This window comes from Sinohyriopsis cumingii, chromosome 14 (assembly GCF_028554795.1).
Source record: "Sinohyriopsis cumingii isolate HCF-2022 chromosome 14, ASM2855479v2, whole genome shotgun sequence".
NCBI classification, from domain to species: domain Eukaryota; kingdom Metazoa; phylum Mollusca; class Bivalvia; order Unionida; family Unionidae; genus Sinohyriopsis; species Sinohyriopsis cumingii.
The window spans coordinates 107659196-107674175 of NC_142974.1; the positions used below are offsets into that span (position 1 = coordinate 107659196).

Below are 14980 nucleotides of genomic sequence, written 5' to 3' on the forward strand. Positions count from 1 at the left end.
AAAGTTGAAGAGAAAATACAAGAAAATATCATGCATGTCCTTTGTTGCTTTAGGTTTAACTTTATGTGGAGCATACATGGATTTAGTAGAGCAGCTACTCACAGTGATACCAGCTTTATTGGAGTAGCTACTCACAGTGATACCAGCTTTATTGGATCTTATGTTCAATGGTCAAACAATTTCATTGCATTTCATATGAAGCAATTACAGCAAGAAGACTCTGACATGGGTCCAGTTTTAAAATGGCTTCAAAAGGACAAAAGAAAATGTGCACAAGAACTTGCCACATCAAGTCCAGCTATATGCCATTACGTACTCCAGTGGAATGACCTTATTTTGAAACAAGGTGTTGTCTTCAGAAAGTTTGATAAAAGGGATGGCTTAGTTTCATATCCTGAATTACTCATTCTTAGCTCTTTGCAGAGAGAAGTGATGTACCAGATGCATAATGGGTCACTCTCTGGGCATATATTGGAGAAAAAAAAACTAAAGAGAAGAATTTAGTGGACTTCATAGTGAACATTCCCTGAAGACCTATTCTAAAACTAAACTTCTGGTCTGATTGTGTTAGGTGCAGACCCTTTATCTAACTCTAATCTACATATCAAAATGCATATAATCTAACTTATGTAATCCAAAATAAAGCCATATATGTAGTCTCCATATACACTCTTTTCCCACTGATACTGTATGTTAGAATTTCCAAAAATATTGTTTTCAGTAGAAAATTACTTGCAACTTTATCCTTTATGAGCAAATTAATTCAAATTTAAACTACAACTACCCAACTCTATTTTAAGCACTTTATACTTAATAAAAGAGATTAAAATTTCCCTTCAAATGGTCACTAATTTTAATGTTTAAGTATTAAGGCAAACTTGCTATAATTGATTTTAATTAGCTTTACAAACACATAATCATACTGTCCATTGTTTCAATTTCTCAAGACTGTAACTTTACACCATATCATTTGAATAGCATTGACGCCAAATCTCTGCCTCTAAATCCAACAGCAGACTGTAGAATTACTTCTCTATTATAGACATACTGTTATTAATTTTATGGAGAAAATTTAGAACATTTATGCACAAAAATATTTTCTCTTCCAAAACTTATATAAATACCATAGCAACTGAAATAACTAAATTTAGCCCTATAAGATGATGATGAAAATTATTGGACCATTTCTTAGAACACCAAAAGGAAACATTCATATTAGTTGTCACAGACCATTTTATCAAATGGGTGGAAGTATTTCCTGTGCCTGATCAAACAGTTGAGACTACAACCCAAGTTATTCTGAATGAAGTTATAAGTCGTTATGGCTATCCTGCTAATATGTAAAGTGACCAGGGTCCAAATTAGTAAAGTAGGGCTTTTGCAGAACTTTGTGATCTTTCTGAACACCAAGACAACACCAAGAAATCCCCATGGCAATGGTCAAGTGGAGCGATTTAACAAGATGCTAGTCCAGATGTTAAGGGCATATCTATCCATACAGCAAAATTAATGGGATTTTAACCTAGGTTGCATTTCTGGTGCATATAGAGCATCACCACAAGGGAGTACTGGGATGACTCCTAAATTGTTGATGTTGAACCGTGAAGTAAGATTACCTGCAGAGATCGTATTTGAGAGTTGCGCAAACCGTTTCAATGAAACTCTATCTTCCTATGGAGTCTATTTGGAACTGATGAAGGAGAAGATACAGAGAGGTCACATCCTAGCTCGTGAACACCTTCAGGCTGCAGACAAGCGATAGAAGGACAATTATGATGTGAATCAAGCACGCCAAGTTTACCAGCCTGGTGATTTGGTGTAGTATCTCCACAACAAGCAGTGAAGCAGTTTGTCCAAAGTTTCAGAAATCATACGATGGACATGTTTTGGTCAATAAGAAGATGAGTGGTGAAGATTACCTGATCCAGTTTGATGTTCATGGCAAAGAGGTCATTCCTCATGACAAAATGAAACCATGTAGAGGAAACTATCCTCTTGGATGGGTCAAAGCTGTGTTAGATTTTCAGTAAACAGTTCTCTCTCTCTCTCTCAATTGTAGCTGTCAAGAGTCATATTGACTTGTACAGTGTTGTAAGAGTAATGCAAAATATCCATTTATTACAAAATGCTTTAAATGTTTTTTTAATACAGTTATAGCATGGCTGCCAAATGATTGAAGTGTCAAATTTCATTAATACAAAGGGAAGGGACTACCAGTGTCTGAGATGTCAAAATCACATAGGAGAACGCATCAGAATTATTGAACACATTTATAGTAAATATATTTACTCCGGATGTAGTACCATGTTATTGCATAATTTGTTTATGTTTACCTGTTCGAAACAAAGTGACATGGAACAGAATGTTGAACACTATCCAAAGCAGCAAGCAAATATACAGGAATTAGAATCTTGGGTGAGATTGTAAATGGCCATCCTACTCCAAAACCCACACCCATATGTGATACTAGCCAGAGATATGAAGAGGCTGAAAAAATGGAGAACCACAGTTTATTCTATTCATGGGCAAGGAAGAGTGAACACTGAAAGGCAAGACCCATTAAAATCAATTTTCCAGATGATGTGCTGGAGGAGGCCATGAATGCAACGTGACTGTTAGAAAAGCATAATGAAGACACCCTCCCAGGACTGTTACACATCGAAGGACCTAGATTTAGTGTTCTAAAAGCAGTGCTATTGGTAATATAGACTTTCCCACTGCTGAATCAGCATCTTAGAGGTCTGAGATAAGGCTGACAGATAGGGTGCTTGATGTATGTTTGACAAGCAAGTCAGTTATAGTTTGCATATATTTTGTATGCATTAAGAGATTAGTTACAACATTTAGCCAAGACGTTGTAAGAGGGAGAAGTTCAAAGGGAGAAAACAAAAATGTTCAATAAAATGAAGGCAAGCCATACAAGTGGTGTTACAAATCATCAAGGGGAAACCATGTGAGAGTGATGGACTGGTAGACAGGAAGTACCTGGTGGGGAAGAGATCAAGAAGCGAGGAAGAGAGAAGGAGAGGTGATAGAGTAGTTGAGAGAGATTGAGAGAAGAGGATAAATGAAAGGTGACATCATACATATTAAATTAACATAGCAATATTGTTACATATAGATTGAGGAAGAACAATTGATTGAGGAAGAACAATTTGTTTTTGTTCTATATGCTGGATCTTAAACTAAAATTCAGTTACATTTTAAGTATTTGACTTATTAATTTGGTTCATATTAAAAATAACTATATCAATGATTTTATCTTGGAGATATAGAAATTTGTATATAAATAAACTTTAAAGAATTAGTATTTAGTGCCTTTGCTATGTAACTGAATTAAGTATTTATTCCCAAGCAATATATTCCAGAAAAAATGATATTTTAATTCTCTATGCATTTTGGATGATGATATTCAATGTCAAGTTCAAATTTAATTGATTTATGGAATAGTTATGGTGTTCATGTTGTACACAGGTCCAGTTGACGTAATAAGTGTTACGAGTTATATGTTCAGTTTCTATTTATAGCACTTAAATTATATGTGTGTCATATATGAGTTATAAAGTCACTCTTACTGTCATCTAAGGTCATTTAATCGTATCTGTATATGATTTATACTGACTGACTCTTTCATGTAACTGCTATGTTAGCAAATTAACAGTTGTGTTGTAGTTATTATGGTGTATTCATATCGTATTAAGCAATTACATTTGTTGTATAGAGTGTTCTGTACATTTTTAAATTTCTACACTATAGTTATATTTATGCATGATTTGAGTTCTCAAGGCACATTCAATATGCATAACTCTGAGGATATTTTACAGAATGTTTTATTTATTGCAGACTGAGAATGTTTTTGTTGTTATTTTTTTATTGAATATGCAGGAATCAATCATATATTTGTTAAAAAGGTTTATTTGTCTAATCAGGCCAAATATATCATATTGTAATTCTTTTATGTTTGTGAGGACACTTCACATTAAGCAGAGGGTAATGTGAGATTTAGCTTGTTTACAGTAGTGTATATGGGGGGGGGGGGGGTCACGTCGATGACTGATAACCATGTTTTCAAGAACAATCAGCAATCAAATGGTTGGCAGTGAATGCAACCAACTCTTATGTTATAAATACTGTACCTGTTATATAATTTTCTTCCCGTCCATTGTTTTGAGCCTGCGGTTGTCAATTGTTTTCGTTGCTGTTACTTCTAAGTCTGATGCGGTGTTTGACCTCATTGCGGTGACCTTGTTAATGCTCACTTCCGGGTCATCACTAGTTTTGAATCGCGCTTGAAAAATTTCAGAAGTTTTGTCGAAAAGTTTGATTTTATATTTCTTCACAAAGGTATTGTGTTCCGTGTGAGGTAATTATTATTTAATTGAATATCTATCAAGATACTGTAAAAATTAGTTATTTTTCACTGAATATTCTAATTTTCTTGAATATATTCCGTAGTGGGGGTAAGATTTTCTGCAGCTGTTATCCATAGAATTCCGTACGCCTTACCGGATTTCATAGGATATAAAAAAAAAACAGAAGCCTGTCGGAATGTGGAGGAATGGTCAAAAATTTATATTAAGGATCTATCCTATTTTAGGTCAGAAATCAACATTATAGGTTCTTATATTAAATTTATTAGTATTTCAACTTGTACTTAAATAAAGCTGATTTGAGTATGGTCTATATCAGATAAGGGAGGGGGAAGTAATAAGTACAATTATTGCACATAAATTATTTCTTTAACATTATAAGCATAAAGGATTAATTTTTATAAGAATGTTTGGTGATCAGAAATTTTCATTATAATTCCATTTCAATATTCATTTTAACTGTTGTCACTGAGATTTTAGTCATCAAACCAAGTTTTATTTTGTGTATTTTACTGTGATATTCATGACTGTGCCAGTATCATTAAATACGATGATAGCTTAAATTATTTTAATTCTTATGTTTATTCTTTAGCTAAATAGTTACATGTTATTGTTGAGTTTGATGAAATTATTTTTGCGATAAACTGAGGAATCTAAACTCAGAGTTTGGTTATTTAGTTAATTTTAAGATAAATATGCACACATACATTAATTTGTTTGCAATACAGTTACAGGTAAACTACATACACACACACTGTTAACAGTCACATATACACATGCTACCCAAGGATGTTACATTATACATGGGATTTTTTTTATACAAGGACTCAAATCCGTGACCTTACCAGATCTATGTGGGCTTTGTACTATCTGCAAAATCCGTTAGGTTTTGAGATTAATTTTGGTGTTTAAGACAGAGGAAGAGGGAATCAATTATGACTTGAGTGGATCAACTTTTAAATCAAATATTGGAGTTTCTTTGATTTTATTGTAGGACAAATAGACAATTTAAATGCAGTCAACTACAAATACGATTTTATGGGTGGAATCAATGGCCTTTGAAAAACAAAAAGAGCTTTTTCTTGTTTTTGTTTTCAGAGAAAAACAATTGTGTATCTGTGTGCATCATGACAAGCTAACAGTAACCAGTTGAAACCAGTTCAAAAGAGACAAGAAATGTAATATCAGTGCCATGATACGTGGTAATCAGGGTACAAATGCAGACAGTTATATGCAGCAAGTTGCCAATTGATTACCTTGGTGTTGTACCCTGGACATTTTAAGGCCAAATGTTGGATGTTTTATGAGGTGTTATAAGTAATAGAGTGGTCTAAGGTTGACATTGCCCGGGGTGGGAGTGGGAGACAAGCGCCCCAATCCTCCAAAATGCCCCATACGGCCTGTGTCTCTTACTGCCTCTGTCAACTAAAATCCAGCTCCTGGCCTTCGCGAGTGGCTTAGATTTGAAGCCCGGCAGACCATGTTTTCTACTAACAGGAGAAGGGGTGAAGGCGGCCCACTGGCGCCTTAAAACCAGTTGCTTCGGGTAGATGGGACTCGTAAACCTTGGATGGTAGCTCATCTAGGAGAAGGAAAACTCCGATTCCAAACCTCTGCTGCCTTGTGGCTATACCCACTCATGGGAAAGGCTAAGGGAGTAAACCCCGACAGAAAATCCGGAGATGGAGTCCCTAAGGCGGTATGACACTGACTCCAACGTCATTCCGGCAACTCCTGCGACGCCGTTGGTGCCAAGTTGTATCGGCATTCGTCGTTCCCTTGGGCACACCAGCTGCGTGGAGAGGGGGGATCTGCTGCATGGGCAACAGCTGATTCTCCATACCACCCTGCCCAGGCTTCATAGCAACACTGGAGAGGACACTCCAGCGTCGTCGTACGGCGTCGGCACAACACGAGAAGTAGCAGTTTACCGGTTCTAAGTCAAAGCTCGATTGGCGTAGAGCTTGGCGCCAGGGGTTACTTCTGACGGTGGGAGAGATCATCAGGTCTCACTGGACAGCTACCGCCCGCCTCAAGCTGGGCAGCCCCCAGTCAGTAAGGTGCTGCCCGCCATGGCCTGCCTGCTTCACTGGGTGCGTGGAGCTTAGAGAACCATCTCGACAAGTGGGCCACAAAACTCTGCACCAGGAAAGACTAAAAGAAGAAATAAAAAGACTCCAACTCTTCGTTTTGCAACCTGGAACATCAGGACCATGTGTCCTGGATTGACCACTGACCTACAGCAGATCGACGATGCACGGAAGACTGCCGTCATTGATAGAGAACTCTCCCGACTGAACATCGACATTGCCTGCCTCCAGGAGACCCGACTGGCTGACAGCGGCACCATCAGGGAAGCCAATTACACATTCTTTTGGCAGGGGAAGCCCTTGGATGAACCTAGGCAGCATGGTGTAGGCTTTGCCGTCAAGAACACGCTAATCGCCTTCATTGAACCTCCATCATCAGGTACTGAGAGAATCTTTGCCCTCCGGCTGTCAACATCCTTAGGCCCGGTCAACATCTTCAGTGTGTACGCTCCAACCCTCTACTCCACCTACGAGGAGAAAGACAAGTTTTATGAGGCTCTGGATCAGGCAATATCCAGTATCCCCAACAATGAAAGCCTTTACTTACTAGGAGACTTCAATGCTAGAGTGGGAGCTGACCATGAGGCCTGGTCCACCTGTCTCGGCTTTTACGGAAGGGGCAAGATCAACGAGAATGGTCAGCGACTGCTGGAGATGTGCTGCTCCCACAGCCTATGTGTGACAAACACTTTCTTCAAATGCAAGGAGATCCACCAGGTGTCGTGGAGACACCTACGTTCACGCCACTGGCACCAGCTTGACCTCGTCATCACCAGGCGTGCAGAACTGGCCAGTGTCCTTCTTACCCGCAGCTACCACAGTGCCGATTGTGACACGGACCATTCCCTCGTGGCCAGCAAGGTACGAATATTACCCAAGAAGCTGCACCACGCCAAGAAGAAGGGTCACCCACGTATCAACACCTGCTGTGCAAGCAACCCAGAGAAAACACAGCAGTTCATCAGCAAACTGAAGGAAGCCCTCACCAAAGTGACACCTGATGACACCATTGATTCCAAGTGGTCCCATATCCGTGACTCTGTGTACAATTCAGCCATCACAGCTTACGGGAAGAGGGAGCGAAAGAATGTCGACTGGTATGAGGCAAACTGGGAGGAGATGGAGCCCGTGACTGAGGCAAAGAGGAAAGCCCTCCTGGCATACAAGGCTGCACCTAGCCCCAGAACACTACAAGCCCTCAGGATTGCAAGGAATAACGCCCAGAAGACCGCCCGCCGCTGTGCCAACACCTACTGGCTGAACCTTTGCAACAGTATACAGACAGCTGCTGACACCGGGGATACAAGAGGAATGTATGAGGGTATCAAACAAGCGACAGGCCCCACCGGCTACAAGACCGCCCCCCTCAAGTCCAAGACGGGCGAAGTCATCACAGACCAGGGGAAACAACTGCAGCGATGGGTTGAGCACTATCTCGAGCTTTATGCAACCCAAAACAATGTCACTGGAACTGCCCTGGACGCCATTCCAGACCTGCCTGTCATGGAGGAGCTAGACACACAGCCCACCCTGGAAGAGCTCGGAAAAGCCATCGATTGCCTTGCCTGTGGGAAGGCTCCCGGAGGCGACGGCATTCCGCCTGAAGTCCTCAAGAGCGGAAAACCAGCACTGCTCCAGCCCCTACACACACTCCTCTGCCTTTGCTGGGAACAGGGATACATCCCACAGGACATGCGTGATGCCAACATCGTCAGTTTGTACAAAAACAAAGGAGACCGTAGCAACTGCAACAACTATCGGGGCATCTCCCTCCTCAGCGTCGTCGGAAAGGCCTTCGCCCGTGTTGCCTTGGCAGGCTTGCAGATCCTAGCCTCCCGCGTCTACCCAGAATCCCAGTGTGGATTTCGAGCCGGCAGGTCAACTGTAGACATGATCTTCTCACTACGTCAGCTGCAGGAGAAGTGTCGCGAGCAGCGCATGCCCCTCTACGTTGCCTTCATAGACCTGACGAAGGCGTTTGACATGGTTAGTCGGAGTGGACTCTTCAGACTTCTGCAGAAGATCGGCTGCCCCCCACGTCTGCTTGCTGTCATTATGTCGTTCCACGAGAACATGCACAGCACAGTGTGCTTCAATGGCGCAACATCTGAAGCATTCCCAGTCGTTAGCGGAGTCAAACAAGGCTGTGTCCTTGCACCGACGCTCTTTGCCATCTTCTTCTCCATGCTTCTCCAGTACGCATTCAAGGACTGCAGCGAGGGAGTGTACATCCATACCAGGGCTGACGGCAAGCTGTTCAACATCGCCTGTCTCCGTGCTAAGACTAAAGTCACAGAGGTACTCATCCGTGAATTGCTCTTTGCCGACGATGCAGCCTTGACATCACACACGGAAGATGGACTTCAGCAGCTGGTATGCTGCCTCTCCCATGCATGTAAGGAATTTGGACTGACCATCAGTTTGAAGAAAACAAATGTCATGGCACAGGACACAGACTCCCCTCCCTCTGTCTCCATCGATGGATACAATTTGGAAGTTGTCGAGAACTTCACATACCTCGGGTCTAACATCTCCAGCTCACTCTCCATTGATTCTGAGGTGGGCGGCAGGATTGCCAAGGCAGCAGCAGTGATGGCCAGACTTAACCAGAGGGTCTGGAACAACCCCAACCTCACAGAGAAGACCAAACTGCGTGTCTACCAAGCGTGCGTGCTCAGCTCACTTCTCTACAGCAGCGAAACATGGACCACCTATGCAAGACACGAGAGGAAACTCAACAGCTTCCACCTGAGATGTCTGCGGCGCATTCTGCACATCCAGTGGCAGGACAAAGTACCCAACACAGAGGTTCTAGAACGCGCCAACATGAACAGCATGTTCTCCATACTCAGCGGGAGGCGCCTTCGCTGGCTCGGCCATGTCAAGAGAATGGACCTAGGTCGCATTCCCAAGGACCTGTTATATGGGGAGTTAGCAGAAGGTGCACGACCAACTGGACGACCACATCTGCGCTACAAAGATGTTTGCAAGAAGGATATGAAGACAGCAAACATCAATGCCAACGACTGGGAGAGCTGTGCAAACAACCGTTCCAGCTGGCGTCTAGCTGTCAGGCAGGGAGTTCAAAACGCAGAGGAAAAGAGAAGAATAAAGCAAGCTGAAAAGAGAGCTAAAAAGAAGGATAAGCAAAAGCGTACTTTGGAGCTATGCCATCGTCTCTCGTAGACGGACGGATGCCAAGATATAAGTAATAGAGGGATTCGTGGCAGTCAATAATGACCTCCAAGTCTTTTAACAAAAATAGGGTGACCATTAAATTTTTATATTGTTCAATTGTTATTACATTGCTCACATTGTATTGCTTATAGAGTAATAATTAAAGTTATTTGATAAATGCCTTTATTCATATCAAAATGCCAAAACACAAGACTTCTCCAAGTATTTGAAAACAAAACATCTCATATCCATAAATTTTCACTTTAGGATGAACTTGCAGAACTATCAAATGCCTGTTACATGTCTTCTCATTGGCCAATTGAAAACAATTTATAAATAAATGCATGATAGGGGGCCCCGAGTGGTCGAGTGGTATAAAGCGCTCTCCGTTATGGATCAGTGCCATCACCCCTCTGTGTGCGTGGGTTCATGTCTCGGATTCGGCTAATGTGGGTATGTGAGAAAGCATGCCAGTAGCTTCTCGTGGATTGGTGGTTCTTTCTGGGGTTTTCCCAGGTTCTTCTTCCACCATTAATACTGGCCGCCATATATAGCCTATCGTGTGCTGAAAAATGGTGTTAGACCGTACAACAAATGCAGTATATAATTTTCTTTTAACCAATAAGAGGACAGTATTCCATTCAGCAGCATTCCACTTGCATCTCAAGCAGGCATAATCATGGCCATGTCAAGAAGTAGCGTGCAAAAATGGTCTGGCATTCCTTAAAGATAAGATAGTGAGCCAAAACTTGGATGGCATACAAAGTGAAAAGCCTGAGCTAAACATCTGTACAAAATTACGCTATGTAAAATGTAGCTTGAAATACCAGCATTGATTTTTAAATAGATCATACGAGAAAGGATAGAAGTGTCCTCCTTTGAATTATTTTATACTATATGTATGATTGATAGTTGAATTGTAAACAACGATATGAGACCCTGTGATGGCATGCTGACCATTGCCATTTTGTAATACTAAATTGTATTCATACACAGGGGCTCATATTGTTGCTTACAGTATACATGTCATATATGTACTATTATAATAAATATTACTATATCTACCTGTATAAAAGATAATTCAATTTAAGCAATGATACAAGCCTCTGTGATTCCTACAATATTATATAGAGTGTGTGATTCCTTGCATAACCAGAATAAACACACACATATACACACACACACGTATATATATATATATATATATATATATATATATATATATATATATATATATATATATATATATATATGTATGTATGTATATATATATATATATATATATATATATATATATATATATATATATATATATATATATATATATATAAGCAACATAACGATGCAGTAAACCTGATTACCAATTTTGTATACGGGTGTAAAAATTCACATGTTCTTTAATGATATTCAATCTATTTATAAAAATCCTCATGTGCACAAAGAATGCGTGCTAATAATCAACCCATGACTGGCATACACACACCCCACCCCACCCATTTTCATGGTCAAATTGTTGCATTCCTATACAAGGGAATAGTCATCCTTCTAACCTGAACCCCCAGGCACTTCTACCAAGACTGCCTGGTTAATGGCTTATATGGTGTTAGTACAGATATCACTCACCGTGTAGCTATGTTACAAAGCAGGTTAGAATGCAACAGAGGGTGATTAAAAGCAAGCAGCATATACATTCAGACAAATGATGTAGAAGAAAAATGCAAATTTTAGCAGTATAATAATTATACACACAACTTAGGCAATGTACTAACATTCAGTACTAAATACCTGTAGTAAAAGGTAAATATCATGACATAAACAACCCCCCTTATCTGTGTATATCTAGAAGCAGTAACAGTTACTTCAAGTACACAATAGTTTGAAAATTTGTCATTGCTTATCGTGTGTGAAGTTTCCCTCCATTAGCCACAGTGACCTTGACCCTGATGCTAGACCTTTTAAGCAAGAAACTGACACATCTAGGTCTGTTCCTTGACCCAAATGCAAAATATTTACAAAGTGTGGTATCCTTTGTCATTGTGAAGAAGTGAAATAGAGACGGATAAACAGATAACAGTATAACATGATACTTTTCACTTCATGGCATTTGTATAAATACCGAGAGGTAAATCTTGTATGATTATTGTTATTTATGCCCACATACCTTTTGTTCGCCTTATCCATTTATGGGTTGACAAAGAAACATCACAGCAATTGACATAGACATCTATGCCTTCCGTACTACGTCTCTGGGAAATGTTTACCTCCTCTCCAAGAAGACGCTTGACCAGGGTTGTTTTGCCTCCACCCATGTGTCCGACAACCATGATACGTATGCTGTGTACAGTTTCCTTTCCATCCTTCAGAGCCTCTTCAAAAAGTTGGATTGATCTGTCATCCATTTTCAGAATTTCTATTGGAACACCTATATATATATATATATATATATATATATATATATATATATATATATATATATATATATATATATATATATAAACAATGAGGCAGATTTTAAAAAGTATGGACTTGAAAATTTAGAGAACTAAATCTGAGTTTTCTATCAATATCATTTTTATTCATGTTAGTAGTCAACATTTATAAATCCTTTGCCAATAAAACTCACCATATGCAATTTATTAGTGTTCAATTATGCACAAATAAAACAGAAAATAAACCACAAATGTTAAATCTACAATCTCAATAAAATAGAGATCTACTGATATGTACACTGTAGTAGATTCGACAGGCACTAATAAGATTTCTACTCTACAGTTAATATGTGCTTCTGAAAAAGGGGCAGGTATTAAAGTGAAATTATTTTGCATCTGCAACATGCATAATTGTGAGAAATGTTTGCATAACTTTATGATACTTTCCTGTGGCTATATACGTGGTAATACTGCAAAATCAGGCACCATCTAAGTCAACAGCTGATCAAAAAATGTACAATTAGATCAAATTGCACTTCATTTGACTAATTTTAAAATAGGGACAGTGACATGTGTCACAGTACATGCGTCTGAAAGTGTAATAAATTAGAATATATATATATATATATATATATATATATATATATATATATATATATATATATATATATATATATCTGTGTGTGTGTGTGTGTGTATTATTCTTAAAACAAATTCGTGTTTTTAATTAATTTCCAAATTACGTTTGCTGTCTAGTAAGTGAACATGACAAAGAAGAGCAAGCACAACCAATCTGTATCTTGACCATCACAAATTATACCCATGACTCATAGATCAAAAGACAAGGAAATAAAATTTATTTAAATAATTTAAAGTTTAATTAAATATTTCCTATAATATATAATGCCTTTTGTAATAGCTAGGACTACAATTTCTTTATCAATCAAACTCGACAGTCATGACAAAACCGAAGGGAAAAACCTGAATATTCCCTATAGACTAGACAGGCACCAATAAAGGTTCCTGGACTGCCAACATTTAGGATATACAGGTCTCTCCCATTAGTTGACAGTAGACTATTCGAATACATGTGTGTGTGTGTGTGTGTGTGTGTGTGTGATTTGGATTTGTAACGTAGCTTTTATAATGTTTCAATCATATTGCTACGATTTCTATAGTGTGGTAGTTTATAGCGATATCTAGAACTGGGAAATCGTGCCCCAGACATGTAGCATGATGTCACACACAGTCACATTATCCTGACACCAGGCCGATCAGTCCTAAACTAACCTCTTAATGCTGAGCGCCAAGCGAGGCAGCTATTAGTACAATTTGTATGTGTCCATGATATGACTCAGTCGGGGATCGAACCTACGACCTCCCGCATCCAAGGCGAATGCTCTGTCAGATTAAGCAATGCATTTTAAATAGCGGAACATTATGTTAGCTTTCTAAATGTACTGTTTCAGTCCTATATATTTGAACGCACTGCTTTGTTAATTAAAAGGTCAATAGAACATGACCTAATGTCAGTTTCTTTCATATCCATACAACTGAAGATGCAACACTGCGCTAAAGGAACCAAGTAAAATATTAATATCAGTTTGCAGAGATTACAAACTTTTAATTTCTTTCTTACGCATTACAGATAAGTCAATAATACATTATATTTAATAATATATAATATATTAATTGCAAGCACAGTGGCAGACGTATATCCCTACACCTGTAACAGTCTATCATTAATAGGTTACTTGTTTTCTAGCAAACAAACTTACATAATCACTTCCTCTCACATTTGGAACATGAAATCCAAGAATGTCGTCTGCAGATCAATTAAAAAAATGTGATACATCTTTTTCTGAATTTAATTTGTCATACATTTACTCTCAAAGAAAATAAAAGCTGAACATGTATTTGGAGGGATGAGGCAGATTATTGTTTAGGCCCTCCTCATAAAATTAATTGTGAATGATAAGTAATGGCTAGTTTTGTAGCAGAAGGATGGACAGACATGCAAACTATTGACTGCAACAGCAAAATTCCATTTAAAGTACGGAGACAACAAAACTGTCAAAGTAGATCTGGATATGTCATGCACTCGAAACATTTATATCTCAATCTGAATGTATACAAGGCCAGTTACAGCATGAATTTGTACCGGAATCTGAAGGTATACAAGGACAGTTACGGCATAAATTTACACCGGAATCCGAATGTATACATGGCCATTTACGGCATGATTTTGCACAGGAATCTGAATGTATACAAGGCCAGTTACGGCATGATTTTCACCGGAATCTGAATGTATACAAGGCCAGTTACGGCATGAATTTGCACAGCAATCTGAATGTATACAGTGCAAGGCCAGTTACCGTCATGAATTTGCACCGGAATCTGAATGAATACAGTGCAAGGCCAGCTATGGCATGAATTTCAAATCGATGTAAATAATTGCCATGTCTACATGTAAATGTGTGACAAACAATATCAAAAACTTCTATTAGTTCAACATCTAACTTCTTAATTTTAAAATTATAATAGCAGTATTTGCGTTATTTTACAATATTACTTTGCAATATTATTTATATAATCTTCCGCTGAATTCTTTCATCTAAGATCTATCTCCTTTTTCAGCCTCGTCTTTTCTATTGGCCATACAAGGACATTGCATTGCATCCTTCAATCAATTTATAATATTTGTTGCAAATACAGTCACATGCATGCATATCTGTACACCAGTAACATGCTCACCTTAGTTTAAAAAAATGCTGGCAAACAAACCTACATCATCATTCCGTCTCACATTTGGAACAGGAACTCTAAGAATGTCCTCTGCAGATCAATTTAAATCAAATGTGATACATCTTTAACTTCATTTAATTTTCCATACATTTCCTGCTAAATGGTCTAA

General features: G+C 38.9%; 1 protein-coding gene across 1 annotated transcript in view; it reads right to left on the reverse strand.

The window, feature by feature from the left end:
• LOC149784579 (uncharacterized) overlaps positions 1-12036 on the reverse strand; it is a 60593-nt gene extending 48557 nt beyond the window's left edge. The window contains exon 1 of the mRNA XM_089933009.1: positions 11799-12036. Coding sequence (XP_089789135.1) covers positions 11799-12036 — 238 coding nt within the window. The remainder of the gene's footprint in view (positions 1-11798) is intronic.
• Between the last annotated feature and the right edge of the window lie 2944 nt (positions 12037-14980).